This window comes from Spea bombifrons, chromosome 2 (assembly GCF_027358695.1).
Source record: "Spea bombifrons isolate aSpeBom1 chromosome 2, aSpeBom1.2.pri, whole genome shotgun sequence".
NCBI lineage: Eukaryota > Metazoa > Chordata > Amphibia > Anura > Pelobatidae > Spea > Spea bombifrons.
In genome coordinates, this window is record NC_071088.1 from 81,999,929 (window position 1) to 82,026,516 (window position 26,588).

Sequence of the window (26,588 nt, forward strand, 5' to 3'; positions counted from 1 at the left end):
ATGGGATATGTTTTGTTTACATGTACTAATGCTGATTAAGCGTCAAACAACGGATCAAGAAAGTTTAAGAACTCAAGAATCCAATATTTTAAGAGGTATTCCCATTAATATTTGCTTAATTCACTTACTTGTCGGCGTGTGCAATACTAGACCTTGGTCACTACTGTACGCATATGATCATAAATGGACTGCAGACTAGCACCTAGGCCAAATTGCAAATTAAATTACCTCCTTGGATTAGGTTACAGCTGTGATGTCAAAATTCAATGGGCCACTCTTCCGCAATTTACGCTGGTACACAATGCCTTCACTTTAAATGTTATTTCTTTATACCACAGTATGGTATAGACCAGTGATGGCGAACCTATGACACGCGTGTCAGTGGTGACACGCGTAGCCATTTGGGGTGACACGCGCAGGATTTCCTGCGATTCATCCTCGGGTCCTGCACGGCCGCCGAGGATGAAAGAATCTGTGCTGGAGGACCCGTTCCTCCAGCACAGATTCTTTCATCCTCGGCGGCCGTGCAGGAGCTGAGGATGAATCGCAGGAAATCCTGCGCGTGTCACCCCCCCCAAAAAGGGGGGGGGCGGGACGTGCGTTAGCGTAACTAGCGGGGGGCGGGGCGGTGGAGGAGCAGGCTCGCAAGGGAGCGGTATCGGAGACCACCGGCTCCCTTGAGTGATTTTAAGCCGGTTCAAGGATCTCCCTTGAACCCGGCTTAAAATCACTCAAGGGAGCCGGAGGTCTGTTAAAGACCTCCGATACCGCTCCCTTGCGATCCGCGCGGCAACAGCTGTTGTGCGCCGGGGTTTGTTGTTAGATCCCGGCGCACAACACTGAAGCTGCGCCCATCGCTGTCCGTGCCCTCTTAACCCCGTGCCCTCGGAAGAAGACAGAAGAACTGAAGAAGAAGAGGAGCGAAGAGCAGGAAAAGGAGCTGTAAGGAGAAAAGAGGAAAGGTAAGAAAGCATACAGTGAGAGTGGATTGGTGTATGCGTGTGGATTGGTGTATGCGTGTGGATTGGTGTATGCGTGTGTGTGTGTGTGTGTGTGGATTGGTATGTGTGTGTGGATTGGTGTGTGTGTGGATTGGTGTATGTGTGGATTGGTGTATGTGTGTGTGGATTGGTATGTGTGTGGATTGGTATGTGTGTGGATTAGTATATACGTGTGGATTGGTATGTGTTTGTGGATTGGTATGCGTGTGGATTGGTATATATGTGTGGATTGGTATGTTTGTGGATTGGTATGTGTTTGTGGATTGGTATATATGTGTGGATTGGTGTGTATGTGTGTGGATTGGTATGCGTGTGGATTGGTATATACGTGTGGATTGGTATGTGTGTGGATTGGTAACTGTGTGAGAGTGATGGGTGTTATGCTGTACCATTTCCAATGTATTTTTCATTATATAATTATGCTCTAAAGTGCATCATAACTCCCATCACTCTATACTGTTCCATACAGTGGCAGAGCTGGGAGACAGAGGCCTTACACCCCCACCGCAGGACTCCTGAAAGGTAAGTAGTTACTAAGCAGGTATGTTAAATAATTTGTTTTTGGTTTATTAAATACAATTATATATTGCAATTATACATTTTTGCAGTTTAAACTATAAATTGCGCAAAATTATGTTTTTTTTGTCGAAGTGACACACCACGCGAGTTATGCTCGATTTTTTTGCCGATTTTTGACACACCACGCCAAAAAGGTTGCCCATCACTGGTATAGACTATAATTTGTGAAACAGGATAGAACTGGTGCCATCTAGTGGTTGTCACCGCATATCCAAAATACATCAAAAAGTGCTGAGGGATAAAAGACCTCTTTTTCTCAATGGCAAATATATATTGAAACTATATTAACAGTCCAAAAGTAATTATTATATATTTTTCTGATTCATTGAGGACATTCGTGGTAGTAACTGAAGGCATTTGTGTTTATCCGAGAGCAGCATGGTAATGAAAGTGTTAGCGTTATTGCCATATAAGAGTCCTTCTACCTAGTTACTTACCACGGAGCTTACCATCAAAAGCATGATGCTTCTGCCTTGTAATTTGGCTTATTTAATAAAACTAGGTACAGGATTCTAGCAACACCTTCATTATATCTAACTAGCTATAAGCATCGTATTTAAATGTGAAAATGTGTGCAGCAAAATAATATAGATTTACATCAGTATGGCTAAGAGAAGCCCAGAGATAGGCAATGTGTCCATACAAGCACAGAAGTATCTGTTGCAATGGTTATTAAAGTTGTTGTTGTATGTGATGCCACTTAGGGAAATATTTGCAGGCAATCCAGGAATATCCCCAGTATATGGTGCCCAATGGCATCTCCCAAGTAAAACATCGGAGGGCTTGATCGTCCGAGAGAGAGATCTGCCCTGGTTTTGTTGCCACCCTTAATAGGCCTGCTGCCTTATGCCTAAGCCTGGATAAGCCATTGCCACAGGGTATAATTTAACTATTTCAATATCAACCATGTATGAAATATATGGTTGGCCAAGTGGACCCGGGATGAAATCCACAAATCCCCGTTTTGGTGGCATTTTAACCATCAAGTGAAAAAATAAAACTATAGAAGCTTTCCTGCATGTAGCAGGGCTGTGACAAGTATGGATCCTTTTAGAGAGAAAGGAAACTACCTAACATCTAACTCTTGACCTGAGACCGACCCTTTCCTTAGAGGATCCAGTACCCACAGGGAAAGTAATTTGTAGCACGTAAGGACTGGACTGCCATGTAAATGAAGACTGGTGTAAGAATGTGCAAAAGGATGTTGGCTCAAAAGTTTGGTTACTGCAATAAATTAGTATCCGTATCCCGCAAAAAATATTTTCATTGTATATGTGTGTGTATATATATATATATATATATATATATATATGTGTGTGTGTGTGTGTATGAAGCACTTTCAAAAGATGGTCAGCACTCCAGGTCTTTAAATTAACAATTTCTCTTTATTCAAAGTCAAGTCGACGTTTCAGTCATTGCTTGTCCTGAGGAAAGTCAGCAATGACTGAAACGTCGACTTGAATTTGAATAAAGAGAAATTGTTAATTTAAAGACCTGGAGTGCTGACCATCTTTTGAAAGTGCTTCATATGGAAACTGCTGGTTACTAGCATCAGGCTTGGGAAATTTGGAATGGTGTGCAATGGACTTTGTGAGTATATGTATATATATAATATATTATATATATAATATATTATATATAGATATAGATATATAGATGATAAACATATATCACACTGCCAATCCTTTATATATCTGTATTGACAACTTTTGTGCAACATATTATTTTAACGGTTACATCTATAAACGAAACAGTGTAGTAAGGAATGTTTTAATTATGTGCTGCTTTGTTTAGTTACTTCTAAGTTTAATATGGAATCACAGAAATCCTGAAATAGATCTTCTTTGGATGTACTTCTCCTGTTAATTATTAACCGCTCATTGGTGATATCGTTAAAGGGTTTGGGATCTGAATTATCACATGATATCATGTGATGAGGAGTGATGTGCAGAATTATAAAAATATATGCGTTCCTTCAGTTCAGAGCCTATGGCACCTGGAGCAGAATCGGAGGCCCCATCCCATGCTGACATTACATAAACTTCTGGAAGCGGAGGGGGATGCTGGGAATTGCTGCCGACATCCCTCACTTTTCAGCACGTAGGGCAACTGACCTTCTTGCCCCATGGAAGTTATGGCCCTGCTTCAGTTGTTGGATTTTGGGGGGTTTTCAATATTTTGTTGTAGAACATAGGCAAAACCTCAAACCAAATTGTAGATTCGTAATTTAATATCTAGAATAAACTATTCAAACACAAAATATTTCTATTGTTTTCTATATCTATAGGTCGCATTCTACATATCCACAGCCACGAATCATAATAGCAGTTCATTATCTATACAATATCTAAGACTGTTCTGACCAATATAATAAATCAGATTAACCATTGTTTAGATTTTATTTCCTAATATTACACATATTTAACCTAAATTTCTTATACTACAGTGCATAGGACTTATTTAGTTACCGCATTTAAATTTACCCCAAGTAATAGAATGTAGCACCATGTCAGTCTTTGGTTTTAGGCATGTAAAACATTATTCTCCTTTTAACAGATTAAGCAAAGGAACATTTTAGCATCAGATGTCTGCCATCCAGACAGAGAGGTGCCTAAGTTATAAATAAATAATGGGGTAAGCCTTGAGACCAAATACCATAAACAAAAAGAGAAGACGAGAAAAGTATCATAAAATATAACTTTTAATCAGTAATCATTAAAATCTGATGTTGTGGCTGTTCTGTTTTTTCAATGTATGTAAACAGATTATGTTGTGAAAACTGCATTTTGGATAGAAAATAAAGCAGGTTAATACATATTGGTATTATCAGCTTTATGGGAATGTATCTGTTTCTAGCTAGTACATGTATACTACAAACATATATTATAGTGGGGTTATTCATGTATAATAGGCACTAGGAGTCTGTTACGTGCAGTGAATCAAAGCACTCGGTATAAACAAAACACTCAAATTATTACTATAATGTATATAGTAAATATCAAAACAATATAATTGTATAGTAATTCCAACAGTAAGTATTCAAACTGACATTACAGCCATCATTTGGACTTTAATGCATATGAAATTCCCCTCAAATGCTAAATAGAAGCAGTCTAATTATACTGCATCATCTTTTATTTCTCACTAAGTGTGAGTTGCACATAAAGCAGCATAAACCACATTTAATAAAACAAACTGATGCACATTTTTTCGACAAGAAATCCAAGGCAGCTCACAATCTGCCAAGAGCTCTCCCTCTTCTAAATGGCTTTAGAGGAGGCTGGGGTACCAGGAGGCCCACGATAACAGTTCTTCACTCAGAGGCTCGATGTCAAACATGGAGAGGTCCCAAATGTATAATGGATTTTTTTAATGGATTTTTTTTATTATTATTTTGCTTTAATTTAGGATTGAATAGAGGTTTTAGAAGGGCAGAACCATTGTTGATGTATTTTTTTTTTTTTTAAATATATATTTAACTTTCCTTGTACCAACAAATAAACAGGAAAATTTATATAGTCTCAATGTTTACCCATTGGTTCTGGATTTTCATCTTGTAAACACAAAGGGTCTAACACATTTCGAATTAAAACAAGCAGAGAAGTTTTAAAAAAAAAAGATTTTAATTATATGGGTATGGATAATGCAGTATACTTGATTTGTGTTATGCAATAACATCTCTTTATTTGATTTTGTCACTTTTTAGATAATCCATCAAGCCCCCGTTGAAAGTAAATATAACATGGACATGACTCTCTTACAGTCAGTTAATACAAAGTGTTTGCCTTTTCAGATAATTAATATTCCATGAGACTGGCATACCAACAAAAAACACTTTGGTGAAACACCCTGAACATGGTTAAAGCATAACATTGGTAACTGAGATCACGCCTTGAAAGTTACAAAGTGATTGACACATACAGATGTAATTTGCATATAGAAATTTATACTATCTATACATTGTGAGCACAAAATTGCTAGCAAATTGTGAACTCAATGATACTTTAATATAAACTTTGTACACCTGTAAGTAGGGAATAAGAACACCAACATTAAGAATGCATTGCAGGTGCTTGCATACCCTACTCACGGGCATGCAAGCAGTTTGCATTATTAAAGATGTGACCTAGACAGGTTAGCAATGTGGAAATACCAATTTGCCCATAGTTTTTACAGTGCATATCTTTAAAAAAAAACTCTTAACATGCCTTAAATTTGGGTCATTGTAACATCTGAACAAAATGTACAGCATTATAAGTAAGGGCAAGTAACACAAAACATTTCAGTGCCAGGTTCTTTTACAGACGTTCACAGCACCTTTCTTCTGGTTAATGGAAGCTCCGTCTAGGTTTAGCGCTCTTAACATTGAGCTCTTTAATAGCAAACAAGGGAAGTTGCTGCTAGGAGCTTAGGGGGATATAGGGACTACTGCTATATTTAGGGCCATACTGAATCAGATTAATTAGATTAATTACTATAGAAAGATATTATTGTAGGTATCATTTATACTGTATGAGAACCAGCTTGTTCTTTTATTCCACATTTTTTCCATGCCCGTAGTTTTTTTTCATGCATCTATCAACCTTAACAAAAAAATGAGTTGTAGCTTTATATATGCTGCTTCCTCCAGTAACGGAGTTCTTTTTTCCTTTTTGATTAAAATAATGCTTTTTAAATAACTGATTTTATTCAATGTTTCTCACCTTTTGAAGGAATCCAGTTCAGGGTTGAAACACACAAAACAAATCTAAAACATGATTTATGATAAATATGATAAATAATCTCATACACTGAAAACAACAATATACGGTCAGATTTATATTTTGATGTTTCAAAACCTATAGTTTACATCTTATCATTAAATATCCTTAGCCACAAGCTCCTTATTTAACATAAAAAAGAATTTCTTAAGAATCCTTAAGAATGAGAAAAGAAGTAGAAATGAACGGGCAACAAAATTGTCCAGGAATTATTTGGAAATTTACAGTGGATACAAAGAAATATGTTAGAACACAATGAGAAATCAGGCATCAGAGTTAGCTGACCATATGTGATTATTACATTAAGAATACACTTTTGTAATGTAACATGACAGAAAGTACTAAAAAGTGGTAGTTTATAGATTGAAGAATGAACATAATAGCAAAAAAGTAAGTAATTTACAACCAAATAATAAAAAGTAGGTGCCACTGCTGCCATTAAAGACTAGGAATCCACTTACAGAACTTATTTTTTCCATGATAAAGTATAGCCTTTATAGTATAATACACTACTAAAAAACATTTGATGTTTCAGCGAAGTAAGATCACTTAATACATAGTCAACCAAAGAGAAGGCATCCCCCTGCTATTAGTTAAGGGGGTCTGAATGTTGTATTTTTCTTTTTTTTGTTGTTGTTTACTACATTCTTCCTGAACAAGCACTTTATTGGTTAAACTGAGGGAAGAGGAGACATGGTTGGTGTTTCTTCCAGGTTTCCAGAATAGTTTATATCTTCTCAACAGGTAGTGTAATGTTAGAGTAAGTGGGGAATGGTTATCTGAAGATGTCTGAATCAAGGTCATGTCCAGTTTGTACAATGCATGGTTCATGTTACTTGGTCTAGCGTAACAAGAGTAACCCAGGAATAATTCTAGAATATGAGAAAACAACGATCACCTCTTGTACGATCCTTTTATGATGTCTCATTTCAGTTTTGTGTTATGAGACGTACACTCCATGATTGTCCAATATCTAACATTACATAAGCAACACTGTCCTGTCTTTCCAGCCAAAATACTCTATAAATTCTTTCTGATAGGCAGCTACAACGTAGATTTTCTGTCTATATTTGCCAAAAGTTCATTGGTTTACAATGTAAATTTTTTTGTTGGTGTCAAGGATTTTCCTGCAATTAAGAAAACAGGGATTACAAGTTTAGTCATTTTGCATATTGCTTTGCTGTTTGCAGGCTAATAGAAGTGGCTCGTATATATTATTATATATAAAATAACCAAACCTGGTTCATTTTACCAAATACTGTATATTTTCAAACCAGTAATGTTATCAAATTTGATTAATGACTCAAAATGGACAAGATTGAAATGTATTAATTACCTCCTTTCATGTGGAGAAATAAATATTATGATAACAACCTTGTATTTGTATCAGCCTATGATACATAAGTAAATGGAATTATGGTGGGAGGTGGTAAATATATAGAACCGTTTCCTAGCAGAAGTAGTAAAGTCTAATAAAGTGAAGGGGGCAGGCATAACGCTATCCTGAATCTAAAAAAAACACTAAGGACCGATTGAGGTCTGAGTCTTTACATCAGGAAAAATGGGCAGACTAGATGGGCCAAATGGATCTTATCTAATGTCACATTTTATAAGTCTTTTATGTATTGCAAACTTCAAGACAAATAAGTTAAGTCTCAACTGATGTTACAAAAGATGTGTGCTTATTTTTCACAGTCATCTTGAAAAAGATTAGTACACATTTTTCCTAACCTAACCTCTAAAACCAGATTATAATAGATCTTCTGCAATTATTAAAACCTTTTTATTTTTAGATTTATTTATTCTAAATAACCAAATAAAATAAATATGCATAGTGAAAGGTAACTTTAGTTCTCACCTCCTGTGTATATGATTTTTCCTGCTGATGGATCCCATTGGCCGATTCAGAGTTTCCAGTTACCTGCCAAAAAAAGAGGTAGTAAAAAATATTTTTTTTTCTCCTTTTTAGTGCTGTCATATTCGGTAGCACTGTACAATGGGTAGACAGGACATAACAAGTAGTATATAAAACAACAATTTGACTTACAGAAACAACAAAAACACAAAAAGTGGAAACTGCACCACAAAGTCCCACTAACAATGCCCCATATGCTATGTAACCAAACAATGACTACTTTGTTTTTGTATTTCCAATATATGCTTATGCAAAAAACAGAATGTTGCAGAATCTTGTAATACCTTTTTTATTGGACTAACCGTATTAAAATAATAGACGAGCTTTCGGGAGTCCTCCCTTTATCAAGTCAAAAGCATTTCTCAGAGAAAAATGAGAAAAAAAAAGAGAAATGCTTTTGACTTGATAAAGGGAGGACTCCCGAAAGCTCGTCTATTATTTTAATACTGTTAGTCTAATAAAAAAGGTATTACAAGATTCTGCAACATTCTGTTTTTTGCATTCGTATACACTGGACTAATACGGCTACCCCAAACTACAATATATGCTACCAAGATCACTGATGAAAAAGAAGTATGGTTAGCTAAGTGGGAAAGGAGATACAATGATGCAATTTTCATTTGCTAAGCCACAAAATCCATTAAGGTGTATTGTTCAAACAATTCTAAACTGAAAGTCACGATGAAAAAATTCCTCAGATAATGGTAATATTATTACTTTGGTAATATTAGCCGCATCAAGCAAATATATCACAGCTGCGGATCACTGTTTGTATTAATGCCAAGCGCACATTGTGCACAGAAAAGACATTAAGCATCAGTTATTTATGATAAAATATCCTATACAAAAGTTGAAAAAGAACATAAATACACTGAAAATGAAACTACCGTATTTGCTCGATTATAAGACGACCCTGATTGTAAGACGACCCCCCAAAATCTGAATGTTAACTTAGGAAAAAAAGAAAAAGCCTGAATATAAGACGACCCCAAAGGAAAAAAGTTTTACCAGTAAATGTTAATTCATGTAAACTATTTTTTTAATAAAAGCTATGATTGAGAAAAATATTTTTTTTTTTATTTCTTGTATTTTCCAACCTGTCCCCCAGTTACGCACATCTGCCCCCAGGCTTGCCACTCCAATATGGCACTGTGGCCCATGATATGTCTTTTAACCCTCTATATGCCACTGTGCCCCAAGGTATGCCTTTTGACCCCCTATGTGCCACTCTGCCTCCAGAAATGCCTTATACCCCTATATCCCATTCTGGCATTTAGGGGGTTAAAATGCATATTATGGGGCAGAGTGGCATATAGGGAGGTATAAGGCATTCCAGGAGGCAGAGTGGCATATAGGGAGGTATAAGGCATTCCAGGAGGCAGAGTGGCATTAAGGGAGTTAAAAGGCATTGCATAGAGCACTCTGCCTCCAGAAATGCCTTATACCCCTATATGCCACTCTGGCATTTAGGGGGTTAAAAGGCATATTATGGGGCAGAGTGGCATATAGGGAGGTATAAGGCATTTCAGGAGGCAGAGTGCTCTATTAAATGCCCCCTTAACGCCACTCCAGAAATGCCCTATGCCCCCATTTAACTAACACACACACACACACACACACTCTCTCTCTCTCCCCCCCTTCCCCCTCTCTCCCCTCTCAGCCCTCTCTTACCGGTGCTTCCAGCCGGGGCAGCGGGTTGACGTCGCCTTGCGCTGCAGCCGGAAGGAGGTGGAGTTGGCAGCGGGGGTTTGCATGCGTCCGTCGCGTATACTTTCCCCGGCTGTCAGAGATCAGAGTTCCCCGCACCGGTGCGGGGAACTCTGATCTCTGACAGTCGGGGAAGGTCTACGCGACGGACGCAGACAACCCCCGCTGCTAGCCACACCTCCTTCCGGCTGCAGCGGACGTTGTCTACACGGATCGCGTAGACGTCAACCCGCTGCCCCGGCAATACAGCAGGAAGCACCGGTAAGTGTGTGTATGATGGGGGGGGGGGGTGAGACAGGAGGATCCAGGTCCCCTGCAGCGGTGCGGGGGATCTGGATCTTAGTCTCCTAATCAGACCTCTATTTGAGGTCTGATTAGAAGACGACCCCGATTAGAAGGCGAGGGGTATTTTTCAGAGCATTTGCTCTGAAAAAAACCTCGTCTTATAATCGAGCAAATACGGTAAATATAAATTGTAACAGCTTTAAGGGACACTATACTTAGTTATTTTTTTCTCTTCACACCATTCCTATAAACTGAGAATCCAGCTTGCATTTTACAAGTTACAGTCTGCTTTCCCAGGACCACCAGCCTGACAAGAGTTCACTGCAATCTGATATAGAGGATATTAAATAGACCTTCTCTAGCATGTGCGGGCTGGAGTAAAGCGTTCCTCAATCCGTTCCTGAGTAACCTGGCCAATATGAGTGTTGACATCATCATAATAATTTTAACTTCTGCGCGAGAAGCCAAAGTTGTTTCCAATGTTTAATGGCAGATTATCATGCCTATATCATAACTCTCTAATGATTTAGTACTCAAAATAGCAAACAAATATGAAGCTTGCTTTAACTAGCCATATGAAAAACATTATACACAACTTCACAATGTTACTTTTATACAAGTAATGTGCTTGTGTAATTTAAAGAGGAAATGACTACAATGCATGTTTTGATGTTCTGTTCTAAAATATGAATATTGTATTTGAGTAATGAATTTACCTGAGATTTCTCTGTGTTGTTTCTCATGGCCTCCATTAGTTTCTCCATTTGATGGCCCTGATCCAGCGCAACACGGAGGGCATCTTCAGTGCTTACCAAACGATGCTGTAACCGCAGGACTTCTGACTCAGTCGAAGGATCTATTAACGAGTAACGCCTCTGATCTGATACAGACTTTTCTTTGTCCTGAAGAATGGAAGGAATGATATGTAAACTGTAAAAAATCCACATGCTTTTTGAGTCAGAAATAAAAACATCTACAATAAAAATATTTTGCAGCTGAAACTTAAATCATTATACAATATACAACAATGGTGGGCATACAATCGATGTATTTATGTCAGTGCTTGTATGGGCTGGGCATGCAACACACTCACCAAAATCATAAGCTTTTCTCTTAATATTTTGATCTCTTCTTTTAGTTTCTGTTCTTTTGATCTCCAGTCTGCCTTATGAACCTCTCGGCTTAAGTCTTTTTCTGGTCCTGGTGAGCGTCTATTGGCTTCCAACAGAAGAGCTCTCAATTCGTTTAAATTCCTGAAAAGCCCCCAACATGATCAGCACAAAAACAAAGGCAAATGTGGCCAAATCAAGAAATCAGTCTATTAAATCAAGGGCTATTTATGAAAATAACTGATATAAAACTCAACTCAAATAACTGCAGAACTTGTAATTATAATAATTCTATACATTTTAAATGAACACTTCTTTAATTGTAAGAATGAGTAATCTGGCCAAACATAACAATAAACTTAAGTATATTTTTGAACGTCCCATTTTATTCATAAAATTAGCTTTCATGAACCAGAACCGAGTTTATAAAAAAAAGGGTATTATATAATATACATTATATGTAGAATATACATTATACATTATGTTAACCATGCTGCCTACAGACAAGGTGCCTAAGTATGTTACAAATCATTTGAGCATACAGGCTTTACTCACCTCTCCTTCTTGAGTAAATCCTGGCTGATTAAGACAAACTGCCCTGATGTGTCATGGGATTTTCTAGAGAAGGCTTCTAGCTCAGCTTCTAGTTTTTTATTGTCCTTAACTAAAGAATCCACCTTTTTGTCTCCTGATTTGCATCTGTTTTCAAGAGCTGTGGATCACAACAAACAACATGAATGTCATTCAATTAAATTCTTGAATTATAAGCATATAGTTTAGCTCGCTCAGTGCTACTCCTACTCATAGAGAACATCCTGAAAGTGATATGAAGAAATTGGGAAACATCAGTGGAAGGGGGAGATCGATAATTAAAAACGAGGAAAATGAGAATAAAGGAAAAAAAGATAAAGGACAGAGGTCAGTGGAGATGGATATGGGGAATGAAAAAGAACAAAATGCAAAATGGCTGAAAGTTCTGAAGAAGCATTGGTACAGTGACAAGGAAGCAAGAGAATTAAGTGAATGGACACAACGTAAAACAGATTAATTAAGTAAAACTGAGTTGCTGAAAAAGAAGGAGCAAGAAGCATAAAGTGAGGACAGGCAAGGAAAAGAAAGACAAGTAACGCATAATAGACTGAATAAGGTAGTAGGATGTAGAAGATGTATAAAGAATAGGTCATAAAAAAAGCTAAAAAATTATGAAATATTTAAATCATATAATTACCAGTTATTTGAGCCCTTAGTGCTTCAATGTGGGAAGACATAGATGACACCTCTTTGTCTCGCTTACTGAGCTTAACTTGCAGATCTGTATGCAAAATAACATCATATGAGTAGTCGAATTTCTTTTCTTCATCGCCAAGGACACATTAAGAATTATTTATACACTTCTGTTACATAAGACAATGCAGAGTGCTACGGATAATGCTGATCCTGGAGAAATGCGGGGACATTGGACTGCCTAAAGAAACACTTAACTGCGGATTAAAACATTTGACCCTGCCCAGACCGGCCCTGATAACAGCACACATCAGAAAACACTACAAATTCTAATGTAATTCAACCACTCTTATTTTCCAGTACAATTTTCCTTTAAGCTGATTGATAAAATATTTTTTTCTGTAACAAGGGAAATATATGTAAAGAGAATGAATACCTTCCAATGCATTTTTCATTTTTATCTTTTCTTCAGAAATATCATTGGTTTCTATCACCTGAAAGAAATACGAAACAAAAAAGGGGAACATATGAGATGTGGATCACTTATTACTTATTCCTTATCAATGGATTTAGTGCAAATACGTAAAATAATATCATTATAATCAGCAGTCACATGCCTTAAAATGTCATGAAATATAATGGTCTATACTAAAGAAAAGCATTAAGTAGTTTTATGAATAACTCTTTTTAAATTGATTAATTAAAAGCATTTATGACGTTGAAGTAAGTGAAGGATCAAAAGGTGACTGCGTCTTTAATTTAATTTAATACATAATTTAATGTATTTAATTTTTTGGAGAGTTTTTTTTTTTTACTTAACATAATGATACAGGACCATCTTACAAGTTAGGGACCATTTGATCTCAGGAAATATTTGATCTGCCACAAAAGGTACCAGGACCAGCTTTGCTGCCCTGTTATTTGTGCTATGAAATCAGCCCTCCCCAAAGAGGAACAGTAAAATTACAAAGAGGTAGAAGTAAATGAATAGGGACTAATAATCCTGAAAACCGGTTGGCCACTTCAATATCCTAACCACAGGGTTGGTTTTTAATATACACCGATCAGCCATAACATTATGACCACTGACAGGTATGGTGAATAACACTGATAATCTGGTTATCATGGCACCTGTCAGCTGGTGGGATATATTTCATCCTCAAAGTTGAAAGCAGAAATAATGGGCAAGCATAAGGATCTGAGGGCCAAATTGTGATGGCTAGATGACTGGGTCAGAGCATCTCCAAAACTGCAGCTTATGTGGGGTGCTCTCAGTCTGCAGTGGTCAGTACCTATCGAAGTGCTCCAAGGAAGGAAAAGCAGTGGACCGGCGACAGCACATGGGGGTTGAAGGCTGTCCCGTGTGGTCAAATCAAACAGACGAGCTACTGTAGCTCAGGTTGCTGAAAAAGTTAATGCTGGTTCTGATAGAAAGGTCTCAGAACGCACAGTGCATCACAGTTTGTTGTGTATGGGGCTGCAAAGCCGCAGACAAGTCAGGGTGCCCATGCTGACCCCTGTCCACTGCCGAAAGTGGCTACAATGGGCAAGAAAACATAAGAACTGGATAATGGAGACATGGAAGAAGGTGGTCTGGTCTGATGAATTACGTTTTCTTTTACTTCACACGGATGGCTGGATGAAAGTTGCATACCTGGAGAACACATGGCACCAGAATGCATCCATGGAGGCCCCATCTCACAACTTACAGGACTTAAAGGATCTACTGCTAACGCCTTGGTGCCAGATACCACAGCACACCTTCAGAGGTCTAGGAGAATCCATGCCTCGACGGGTCAGGGCTGTTTTGGCAGCAAAACGGGGACTTGCAAGATATTAGGCAGGTAGTCATAATGTTATGGTTGATCGGTGTATCAGCCATAACATAGCAGCTAAACTGTAAACTATAAGTTTAAAAAAAGAAACTTTAGGGCAGTTTTTTGCATTTATTAAAATAAAAGTATTCTATAACTGCTGCAAAATTCAGAAGCCATCCAGGATATTTTTTAAGGTCAACAAGGCATTTGACAAAAACGAGGATATATAAAAGAAAACAAGTCTACCGAAGCATGCCTTGAAGAGCTTGTGGGTTGACTGCAATTACCCCATAATTTTCTATAAGAGACACTCAGTGGAAAAAATGGGCAACGGACCATTTTACAAAATGAAGAAATAAGACCAGTAGCTAGGTTTTTGTTATGTTTGCATAAAGCTATTAAGAGGGGAAATAAGTTATGCCTGTCCCAATGGTCTAACCACACAGTTAAAAACGACTACATGTCATGTTTTAGGAGCACTGCCAAATCACTGTCCTTCTAGGGTATGTGCCCAGAATAAAGCAGCTTCATATAAAAATATGGTAGCTACAATTAATCAGATATCAAATATGAAGGAGTTAAGCATGTATGTTCCTTGAATAACCAGATTCTGATGTGCTTCTTCCATTTATACCGTGCCACTACAGATGGATTTTTGGTTATGATCTCTAGACAAAAAGGTAGATTACTAATAACAGATCATACATTTGCATTTTGTGAAGAGAGAAGCTGCTCCATGGACTGTAGTTTGTTTTCCAGAAGCATTATGTTGTCCTGCAATCTTTGGATTTCTTGTTTGTTTCGAAGGTCTGCTTTCTGGAGGGAATCATAATCCACAATTTTCTTTTCAGCTATGGAGATCTGTTCTTTCATGAAGGCTATGGCTTGCGTCTGGTCGTTGTATTCGATGTTTATCTTTTCCAGTTCACATACTCGCTGTTCTGTTGCTCTGTATTTGTCCTTAATGTCTTGAAGTTCTTTAAGATGTTGATTGGTTTTTGATTCCAGTTGTGTTTTCCAGTTGTTATTGCCTTCTTCTATTTCGTCCTTAATTTCTTGTATCTTGGATTTAAGGATCTCTTTCTCCTTAATATGAACTGCTATTTCAATCTCGTTCTTGGCTTTTAAGTTCTCAAGTTCCAGCTGATGTTCCATTTTAAGACTCTCCATGTTGGCTTTAAGATCTACTACCTCTTTGTATTGAGTGTCAGGGCTTGTAACCAGGGACCCTTTCAAGTCATGTAAAGATTTCTGGTGATCAGAAACAATGCTGTCCAGTTTGGATTTCCAGCTGTCCATCATACCCATATTCTCCCTTGTGGCTAGCTCTAGTTTCTTCCTTAAATCTGCAATCTCCTGGACATGTTTCTCATTCAGCCCATTGAGCTTTTCAATTTCTTGTTGGTATTTTTTCATATTTTTCTCATACGTGTCCTTTTGTTGACTGCTTTCCTTTTGGTGCTCCTTGCTGGCAGATAAGAGCTGATCCCGGAGACGCAATGCCTCTGTCTGCAGTTCAAGACTATGCTCGGGTATATCTGTCTGGCTTGAGTTCAACAAGCAGTGTTGGAGGTCCTCATTTTCATTGCGACAAAGGCTCAGTTCCTCCTCCAACTGTTGGATTCTGGACTGCTCTGCTACAGTTGTAAGCTACAGAAACGGGAGTAAATATGGAGAATTAGACTATATATAGATTACCTTTGTTAATGTTTCTACAGCTAAGTTTCAAGCACAATAGTAAAAACCACGACAATGTAAATGTTTAATTACTTATTTTACACCAAGGTACAGTGTATCTAATTTTAAAATTATGGTATTACTTTTAATCCACTAGCTTCTCATCAAGGTGCTCATTATTACAATGAACATTTAACCTTGTGTTTAGAAATCTATACTATTCTTTTTTGGAACAGCGCACTAAGAAATCTTAACATTTGCCAACTGCTGTCTGCAGCACTACAGTTGAAATATTCTGAGGTTCATAAATCCTGGTGTAAAATAAAGGAGGCTTGCAATATGGATGTAAGTTGTTAGCAAATTAAAAATGAAGTGCATGAAAATGTATTTGCAATTTAAGATAACTGCACGTTTTCAAACATGGCAAATTATTTATGCTGATACGAAACTATGTAATGCAATTATAAACATTATAACACATAGAGACAATTTTTTTTAGAACTAATCTACACTTAAGAATCAATTAATAGAAATTAAATGCGTACTTTAATCACTATAATAAGACAGACTTAGGTAACTACGTGAGTAACGCAGTCATTGCATAGTTTTTAAACAGAAGAGCTCAGCCTATGGTGAGAAGCACCATGTGGGAGCTTGGTTGTGGGTGGATGGTCCTTATGTCACTATGCTTTACCACAGAGAGAGCGAAAGGGAGGAGGTTCTGTGAGGTTCTGCCTACGGTTCTTTGAGGTTTATTATCTAGTTTTCAATATTGAGCACTACTTTCTGTTTATGGATTGAGGCTTCTTAATATTTACATATTTAATGTTAAGCCAAAAGTATAATTTACAAAGTTGACCTGTCATGTTATTGTATCACTAAATATTGAAAGATAGCCTTACTGGAAATATCATTATTGCCTCAAACTGAAAAATAAATTACGTCTGTAAAATATTATTTCTTGATTTGCATAGCACCATCGTATTCCACAGCCCTGTACAATGAGTAAACAGGACATAACAAGTAATACATCAAATAGCAATTTGGACAGAAGGTAAAGAGTGGCTTTAAAAACATCTGTGCATTTTAAATGAAAATTTATAAATTTTTTGTATACAGAGTCAAGGACCAAGGAACCTAAATGAGAAAGGATGTTTCTTTAATTACAAGAACAACCAACATGTCTTGTATTGGTTAAGCCGATTACAATGTACTATCTTCTATAGTTACATGTTTAAATATCTAGATATTTTTCTAACTTTTTTGGAACACGTTTTTTGGCATATTAAGTACAAATAATTTGTTATTAATAAACTAATAAGTTATGAGTACTGCTGCTTTAAGCCTGGAAATGCTAGTAAAATTATAACTCTTCTAGGAAGCAATAAATATGAATGCGAAAAAACTGTAACTGTAAAAGCCAAAAATGGACTGAACCAACATAAAACCATAAATTGTTGGGTCCATTGTTGGGAACATAAAAAAAGCTGGCAAGCGTATGGTACTGCAGGCGGGGTCACTTGACTCATTTTACCCTCTTGTCCTCTAATTCTTTGAGAAGCTTTGCAGTTTTTGCCTTCTCAAATAGTAGATTCTGCTCGAGCTCCCGAATTCGGGCATGCTCCAACTGCGTCTGTGTCTGCACGCACGGAATAGGAAACAGAGAGACAGCAAAAAAAAGAACAGATGCAACATCATCCAACATCTAGAATACAGTGTACAAATACCACAGGAAGGAATGTGGTGCCGCAAGCCAACAGAATCTGGGATTTTTTCAAAAACATTGTTGAGGCTAGTGAAGCATCTTGTTAAAATACCATCAATTGTTTTGGCTGGATGTAATAAACCTTTTTGCAAGATTGTATTACCCAAGTGTGTTGTTTAGTTTGTGTTCCAGTGGGAACTTTATCAAACAAATCTCTATACATATAATATTATCACTGTTGGAACTTTTGTGTGGAAGGAGGGGCTGACGAATCATGTTTTGTGCATGAAGGATGGGGCTGCCGGAGAGTGTTGTATGCCAAACGGAGAGGGTGTGCATAGTGTAGTGTGGAGGGAGGAGGTAGGCTGTCACAAAGTGTTTGTGTGCAGGGAGGAGAGTGGCTGCAGGATGTTTTTTTGCAGGAAGGAGGTGGGCTGTCTGATGTTGTGGGGGCTGCCAGATGACTTTGTATGGGAGAGAGCTGCTGGATAATGTTGTGTATGGTTAGAGGGCTTCCAGATAGTGTTGGGTGCGCAAATCAAAGAGTTTACCAAATAGTGTTGTGTGGGGGGGGGAGTCAAAAAACATAGAACTGAGATAAAAGAAAGAAAAAATGGAAGAGAGAAGAATGAAAAAAGAAAGTGCAGGAGAGAAAGGGAGGGGAAGAGAGAGAGAGCGAGAAAAGGAAGAAAGATGAAGGGACACAGAGACAAGAGAGAGAGAGAGAGAGAGAGAGAGAGAGAGAGAGAGAGAGATGAAAGAAAGAGAAGGCAAGAGAAAGATAAGAGAGTGGACAGAATGATAGAGGAGAAAAAAAACATTCACATCATTCTATGAGGGGCACGTACGCTAGTATTTTAATTATAATGTCACCTATGAAGTTTCCAGGCAGGCTGAGGGTCAATGACAGACCATAATCAGTTTCATAGGGCCAGGGGGCCTCTAGTTGGATTGCATTAGTACAATAGCATAAGAATAACACAATATGACCTGCAACTCCCAATATCCTACTACTATTTCATTTTAAACATCTTTGAAGCATAAAGCCTCTGTCACAAACTCAATTCATTATTAGAAAGCATTCATTTGTCTACCATGAATTCTGCATTTGGATATGGCTCAGAGTATGTATATATTATATTTTAACTCTGTGCAATCAAAGGGTTAAAAGAGTAACTTTACTGACATAAAAAATCATAGGAGTCTTTACAAAGCCTGGCTATAGAAGCCTAGGGCCCCGTATCATGTCTACAGCTGTCATTATGTATTAAGGCAAGTGTGGTCTGGGGAATCCACTAAATAAAACAGCTCATAAGATTCATAATAAATCATATAAAGCTTTAGAAATTGGATCACATTCCAAGACCTATTCTACAAATAGTTTTCCTGATATTCCTTATATCCACCTTTTAATAAATTTTATTTCTCAACAAAAGCTGCTACTGTTAACTTAAAGTCTCTAACGTTAATGAGCATTATAAGTGCATGCAGTTTCGAATAACAAAATAAAAATATAACAAATAGTTGCATATTTTGAGAAGTGGCATCTTTTTATTTACAACATATTTTATCACACATACTAATTATAATTACATACATGCGTTTATTATGCATACAGTTTTTATTCATATACATTTTTTATATACACGATTTTATACACATGATTTTTAGACATGATATTTACAAGATTTCTCTCTTTTAATAGCATAATTTCTACACCATGTTTGTTCCATCTGTGGGTTAATTGTTCAACCACAGAACAGATGGATATCAGTAACATAATCGTGATAGCATTCAATTAACCAATTAGCGAGATTACAATCAGAATACTTTCTTCTATATCTCTCTCTGATGTCTTTTTTCGTGTGGGAGTTCTGTCTAACAGGATAGATTCCTAGGAAAAGAAAAATACATTCATTGAACACATTTGATCTTTAAATTGGTACCAATTAACATTGTTACTAAGTTGCTACATTGTTTCACTTACCTATTGAGGTTTGGACGGATGCCAAACCACATACACAGATGTCTTCTATCTTGAATCAGCCTGTCTGTCTTTCCCTCTGTGGGTCCCTCGATGCTCCGCTGATATATCCCTGTAACTAGAAAAGATTGTTAAATGAAAAACATTCTATATGTCATGTTTTTAATTGTATAAATCTATTTTACACACTTACCGATTCACGAATACTGGCGACAACGAGTCCCGTTGATACCATGAAGCAGAGGGTTCCACAACATCTGCTGTCATTTCATCCTGAGGAATTTAAAAGAAAAGAAAAAAGAAAAAAGAAAAGACTGAACGTGATGACGTCGAAATGACGCAAACAGAACAAGACGGCGAGCCGGGACCTTTAAAAGAACCGCGAAAACACAGACAGGATACAGATTGATTTCTTGATTTTCTCCTGAGGAAGCCGAGATAAAAATCGGCGAAACGCGTTGAGATATTTTGGAAAACTTTATAACTATTGAAACCTGGACTTTACAAGGACTTGCTGATCATCCACTTACCTTTGTGAAGGACACTGCTCTTACGCATAACCCAGTCGTTATGCCTACTTGTTTGTAAGTTTTTAATCTATATTCATTAAACAAAATCTATTTTTATTGCACTATTTCGTTTCCTATCTTCTACACAGAAGCTCCAAAGACGAAAGAGAGTATGGATTTCTGACGAGCTTTCATTTTCTAATACACTTGTGAGTGCAACAAATATCTTTATTTTTATTTTTTTCGTACGAACTTATTACACTATATTCGTTTTATTTTTTCCCACATATCTATGCGCCCCGACCTTTGCCTATACACCATTTGTTATAACACTTATGAGGAGTGTTGATCTGCGGGAGCAGCAAGATTTGTAGGGTACTGTAATTTATTTTTATATTCATTTTCTAAGACCTACCCACTCGTGAAGGTGTTCCTTTTCCGTTCTACATTGTCACTGATTTCCAGTCAAGCAGTGACAGGCATGGCTTTACCATATTATACAATGTATCTGGGGAGGAAAACTTTCGGTAATTGTCTAACAATATCTTTTTCATCCAGGAAACAAATAATGCACTGGGTGCAAATTAGTGAAAAGGTGTACCTAGTCAATGTGTGTGTGACATATTGTAATCCTACAAGAAAAGCACAAAATATTCCAAATACCTAGAGATTAAAGAGCCATTTCAGACTTCTTTTTGGATCTTGATACATTTTCCCTTATTGTGACAGAACCCCTACATTGGAAAACCCAAACAAGAGAAAATATAGCAGTTCTTCACTGTAAAACATACTGTGACAGAATGACCTGTCATACAGGGGCCCAAGGTACTCAGAGATGGCTCCAGCCTGGCTGCCAAACAGGCAGGAACTCCAATGTGTAAACTAATCCTATTAACAGGATTGCTGCCAGGGGGAGATTCAGTAGCTAAAGGGGATTAAAGGTTGGGTTGTCTACATGTACCTGTTTATCATTGTTAATTTATGTTAATTAAGTTCTGTGGCTATATGAGTCCATGGTTTACAACAATAAACTGTTCATTCCTGCTGTATTCAATTTAAGGTAGTTATGTCTAGGGCTGCAACTAACGATTATATTAATAATCGATTAGTTGGGCGATTTATTTTTTCGATTAATCGATTAATCGGATAAAAAAATGCAATTTTTTTAAAATTTAAAATAATGTAATAAAAAACGTACAATTTACACTTTCATCTCTATCGCAATGGCCTCTCTCTATTCACCTTCTTATTTTACTGACATAATAATAAAAGCTACAAGAACCCAAACACAGTGTTTCTCAAACTAAGTTTTAATACAAAGTTATTAGTAAATATTAATTCATATGTGTTACTCACCTGTCCCCGGTTCCCACGCTGCCGCAACAGCCGCCGAGCAGGATAGGGAGACCCCCCTCCACCACACGGCCACCTCTGCAGCAGCCGCCACGAAGGAGAGGGAGAACCCCCCCACCACACGGCCACCTCCGCAGCAGCCGCCACGAAGGAGAGGGAGAACCCCCCCCACCGCACGGCCACCTCCGCAGCAGCCGCCACAAAGGAGAGGGAGACCCCCCTCCACCGTACGGCCACCTCCGCAGCAGCAGCTGCCAGGAAGGAGAGGGAGATCCCCCTCCACCGCACGGTCACTTCCGCTGCCATCCTCTGAAGTGCCGCGCAGGAGAGGCAGACCTCCTGGTACACGGCGTCCTGCTTCTGGCGAACTCCCTAACTGCAGGGCTTTATGAAGGGAGACTACGCCACACTCAAAATGGTCGCGATTCACAGACACCGGAAGTGATGTCATGATGGGTTGATGGGAGATTCGGACTTCCTCCGCGGTTCCCCATTTTAACCTCTCAGACCAGCTACACCTTGCCTTCTGATGGTCGTCTATGCCTTGTACTAGTGCCCAGATAGCGTTTACTTTCCTGATTCCTGTGTTTGACCTCGGCTTGCCTGACTACATTGTTTTCCTGTATCCTGACCATCATGAGACCCGCTTCGGTGGGAATTCAGGGTTCCTGTGAGGCTCGTCTGGACGAGATGGATCATCGTCTGGATCAGTTTACCCAGGCGTTCCAGACTGTTCTTCAGCGCACTGATCCCGGATTACAGGGGCATTCCCCAGCAGGAGAACTTCCACGAGTTCCTCCTCCTGCTCCAGTTGCTGTGGTTCATACTCCTACAAACCTTCCGTCGCCACAACGTTATGGAGGTGATCGTGCTACCTGTCATGGTTTCCTTAACCAATGCGGAATTCATTTCAAACTTTCTCCTTATGCCTTTGCTTCAGACCGGGCTAAGGTTGGATACGTAATTTAGCTCCTCACCGACAAGGCTCTGGCATGGGCATCTCCTTTGTGGGAGAGAGACATGCCGGTAGTTTGCTCCTATCCTGAATTTGTGTCTGCACTACACTCAGTATTCGACGTTCCAGGCAGGAGTTCAACCGCTTTGTCCTTGCTTTTCAATATTCGCCAAGGGGAATGCTCTCTGATGGACTATGCTATAGAGCAGGGGTGGGCAATTAATTTTCCCATGGGGCCACATGAGAAATTGGAATGGTTTTAGAGGGCCAGACCTCTACAAACTACAAACTCCGAAGCCTTGTCCATTTTGTTAACTTATGTGCTGTTTAATAAAGTTATTCAAGCCTACGTCATTGGTAGAGGTGCTTGAATAAGTAAGGCCTGAATAACTATTAGCACAGCACAGAAGTGAACAAAATGAACAAGGCTTCGGAGTGCATACCGTATTTTTCGCTCTATAAGACGCACCTGCTGATAAGACGCACCTAGATTTTAGAGGAGAAAAAAAAGGAAAAAATATTTTGAGCTAAAAAATGGGCTAAAATATTTATTACAATAACTGAATAAGCTATGAACACAGTAAGACACACGCAGTAAGACACACACAGACACAGTAAGACACACACAGACACAGTAAGACACACACAGACACAGTGAGACACACACAGACACAGTAAGACACACACAGACACAGTAAGACACACACAGACACAGTGAGACACACACAGACACAGTAAGATACACACAGACACAGTGAGACACACACAGACACAGTAAGACACACACAGACACAGTAAGACACACACAGACACAGTGAGACACACACAGACACAGTAAGACACACACAGACACAGTAAGACACACACAGACACAGTGAGACACACACAGACACAGTAAGACACACACAGACACAGTAAGACACACACAGACACAGTGAGACACACACAGACACAGTAAGATACACACACACACAGTAAGACACACACACACAAACACAGTAAGACACACACACACAGTAAGACCTCCCTCCCTAACCCCCCTTCTCAGTATCTCCCCTCTAACTCCCTAACCCCCCCTTCTCAGTATCTCCCCTCTAACTCCCTAACCCCCCCTTCTCAGGATCTCCCCCCCCGCCCCGGTCACTTACCTTAAACTCCTGTGTTGGAAGCGTGAGGCGTTTGTCTCGGGTGCCGGCGCTTCACTGCTGATCGCCGGCGTCTGACGTCATATGCCGGCGCCCAGCGTAAAGCGCCGGCACCCGAGACAAACGCTTCCAACACAGGAGTTTAAGGTAAGTGACCGGGGCGGGGGGGGACACCGGACTCATTGGTGAGTCACCAGGACACTCTTTGCGGGCCGGTCCGAGCTATTCAGCGGGCCGGATGTGGCCCGCGGGCCGTGCTTTGCCCAGGTCTGCTATAGAGTGTCGCACCCTAATGGCTGAGGTGAACTGGACTAGTGAAGCACTGATTGCAGCCTTTTTGAACGGATTATCAGAGACCTTGAAAGACGAGATTGCTGCCCGAGATCTACCATCTGACCTTGACTCTGTGATATCTTACATAACTCAGATTGATCTTCGACTCCGCGAGCGACAGATACAGCAGGGCGGCCTGAGAGCAAGTGACAGAGGAGTTTGTCACTTTATGCGTCCGGTCACCCAGTTCTTACCACCGTCTACGGTTCTGTCCGCTTTGGAGGAGTCCATGCAACTGGGTGCTGCCCGTCTGTCGGTGCATGAGAGGTCCAAGAGACATAAAGAGGGGCTCTGCTTGTACTGCGGCACGGCAGGACATTGGGCGATTTCTTGTCATAAGAAGTCGGGAAACGCCCGCACCTAGAGTGGTTCAGGGGACCTGCTTTGGGTGTGCTGGGTATGTCCTCTGACACATGCAACACACGGATGACTGTGCCAATTCGGGTGTCTTGGCCTGCGGGATCTGTTTGCACAGAGGCCTTCTTGGATTCGGGTGCTGCTGAGAACTTTATTGACGCCTGTTTCTGTGAACAGCAGTGTATTCCCACAATGCTGAAGGACACTCCTGTAAGACTCGAGGCCATTGACGGTAGACCTCTGCATCTTGTTCAGGTTACCCATACTACTTCACAAGTGACACTCTCCGTAGGCATGATACATAACGAGAAACTTCAGTTCCTGGTTATCTGCTCCCCCTCTACAGACGCACAATCCCACCATCGACTGGACGACTAGAGAGATTACGTCATGGAGTCGAATGCGTGAGGAGCATTGTGTCAAACCCGTTAAGCTGGCCAGTGTGTCTACTGCATCTGAGACCGCCACTACTGTTCTTCCTAGACAATACCAAGATTTTGCGGATGTCTTTGACAAGAGGGAGGCAGAGAAGTTGCCCCCACACAGACCGTATGATTGTCCAATTGATCTCCTCCCGGGTACTATGCCGCCCAGAGGCCGGGTCTACCCACTATCGGTTCCTGAGACCAAGGCTATGAGACCTACGTCGAGGAGAATCTCAAGCGTGGCTTCATCCGTCGGTCCACATCTCCTGCTGGGATCTTTTTTGTTAAGAAGAATGGAGAGCTGAGACCATGCATCGATTACAAGGGGCTAAATAAGATCACACGACGTAACTCTTACCCGATTCCCCTCATCTCCGAACTATTCGATAGATTACGAGGGGCGACGATCTTTACTAAACTGGATCTTCGTGGGGCCTATAACCTTGACCGTATCCGTGCCGGTCATGAGTGGAGGACTGCGTTCAATACACGTTCTGGACACTATGAATATCTAGTTATGCCGTTCGGATTATGCAACGCCCCGGCGGTTTTTCAGGAATTTATCAATGACTGTCTCTATTTGGACGACATCCTGATTTACTCTGCAGACTTGCCTTCCCATCGCGAACAGGTCCGTCGTGTACTGTCCCGTCTTCGGCAACACGGACTGTTTGCTAAATTAGAGAAGTGCGTCTTCGAGACTCGTAAAGTGATGTTTTTGGGATACATTATCACGCCTGAGGGGTTCGACATGGACCCATCAAAGGTACAAGCAATCAAGGACTGGCCGCAGCCTGTGAGCCTCAAGGCTCTTCAACGTTTTCTTGGATTTGCCAACTATTATCGGCGTTTTCTTCAAAATTACTCCAAGATTGTTGCACCCTTAACTGACTTGACAAAGAAAGGTGCCAAAGTCGCAGAGTGGTCGCCTGAGGCGGTGTCAGCGTTTGCCCTTCTCAAGGATAGATTCACATCGGCCCCGGTGCTACGGCATCCCGACCCCCACCTACCGTTCGTCCTGGAGGTGGATGCTTCTGAATCTGGGGTTGGAGCCGTACTCTCTCAACGAGCATCGTACAGTGGACCGGTGCACCCATGTGGGTATTTTTCTCTACGACATCGGGAATAAGGAGTTGTTGGCTGTCAGCCTGGCTCTGGAGCAGTGGCGTCACCTGCTGGAGGGAGCTTCTGTACTTACCTTGATTTTGACCGGTCATAAGAACCTCCAGTACATGGAATCTGCTAAATGCCTCAATCTGCCAGATGGGCTTTGTTCCTCTCCCGATTTCCATTTGTGCTGACAAACCGTCCGGGTTCAAAGAACACCAAGGCAGATGCATTATCTCGCATGCACACACAACCGGAGGAGGAGAGTAGGGAACCTGAACCTATTATTCCTTCTGCCAAAGTCATCGCTGCCATTCGATTATGTGGCTACACTCCCCTCCTGGATCGCATTTCCCATTCTCAAGGACAAGCTCCGGCTTCGTTACCTCCAGGGAGACTATTTGTGCCTCCTAGTTTGTGTACTCCTGTACTACGTACGCTCCATGGCACCAGAACCTCGGGACATTCTGGAGTGGCGCGCACTAAGGATCTGATTTCTCTGACTTTTTGGTGGCCCCACTGCACCAAATCATGCACCAAATGCGCTGCCAACAAGTCCTGCCGCACACGTCCTGCTGGGCTTCTGCGGCCGCTTCACTGTCCCTCGGTTCCTTGGACTCATGTGGCCATGGACTTTATCG

General features: G+C 39.9%; 1 protein-coding gene across 1 annotated transcript; it reads right to left on the reverse strand.

The window, feature by feature from the left end:
- Nucleotides 1-7,055: 7,055 nt before the first annotated feature.
- Nucleotides 7,056-19,998, reverse strand: LOC128473735 (CAP-Gly domain-containing linker protein 2-like). Its single transcript, XM_053455976.1, has 10 exons — nt 19,957-19,998; nt 17,609-17,713; nt 15,103-16,047; nt 13,017-13,074; nt 12,585-12,668; nt 11,912-12,068; nt 11,341-11,500; nt 10,964-11,149; nt 8,199-8,261; nt 7,056-7,467 (listed from the first exon to the last, which is right to left on the reverse strand). Exons 1-10 carry the CDS (start codon nt 19,996-19,998, stop codon nt 7,456-7,458), a joined length of 1,812 nt encoding a protein of 603 aa, XP_053311951.1. The 3' UTR covers nt 7,056-7,455.
- Between the last annotated feature and the right edge of the window lie 6,590 nt (nt 19,999-26,588).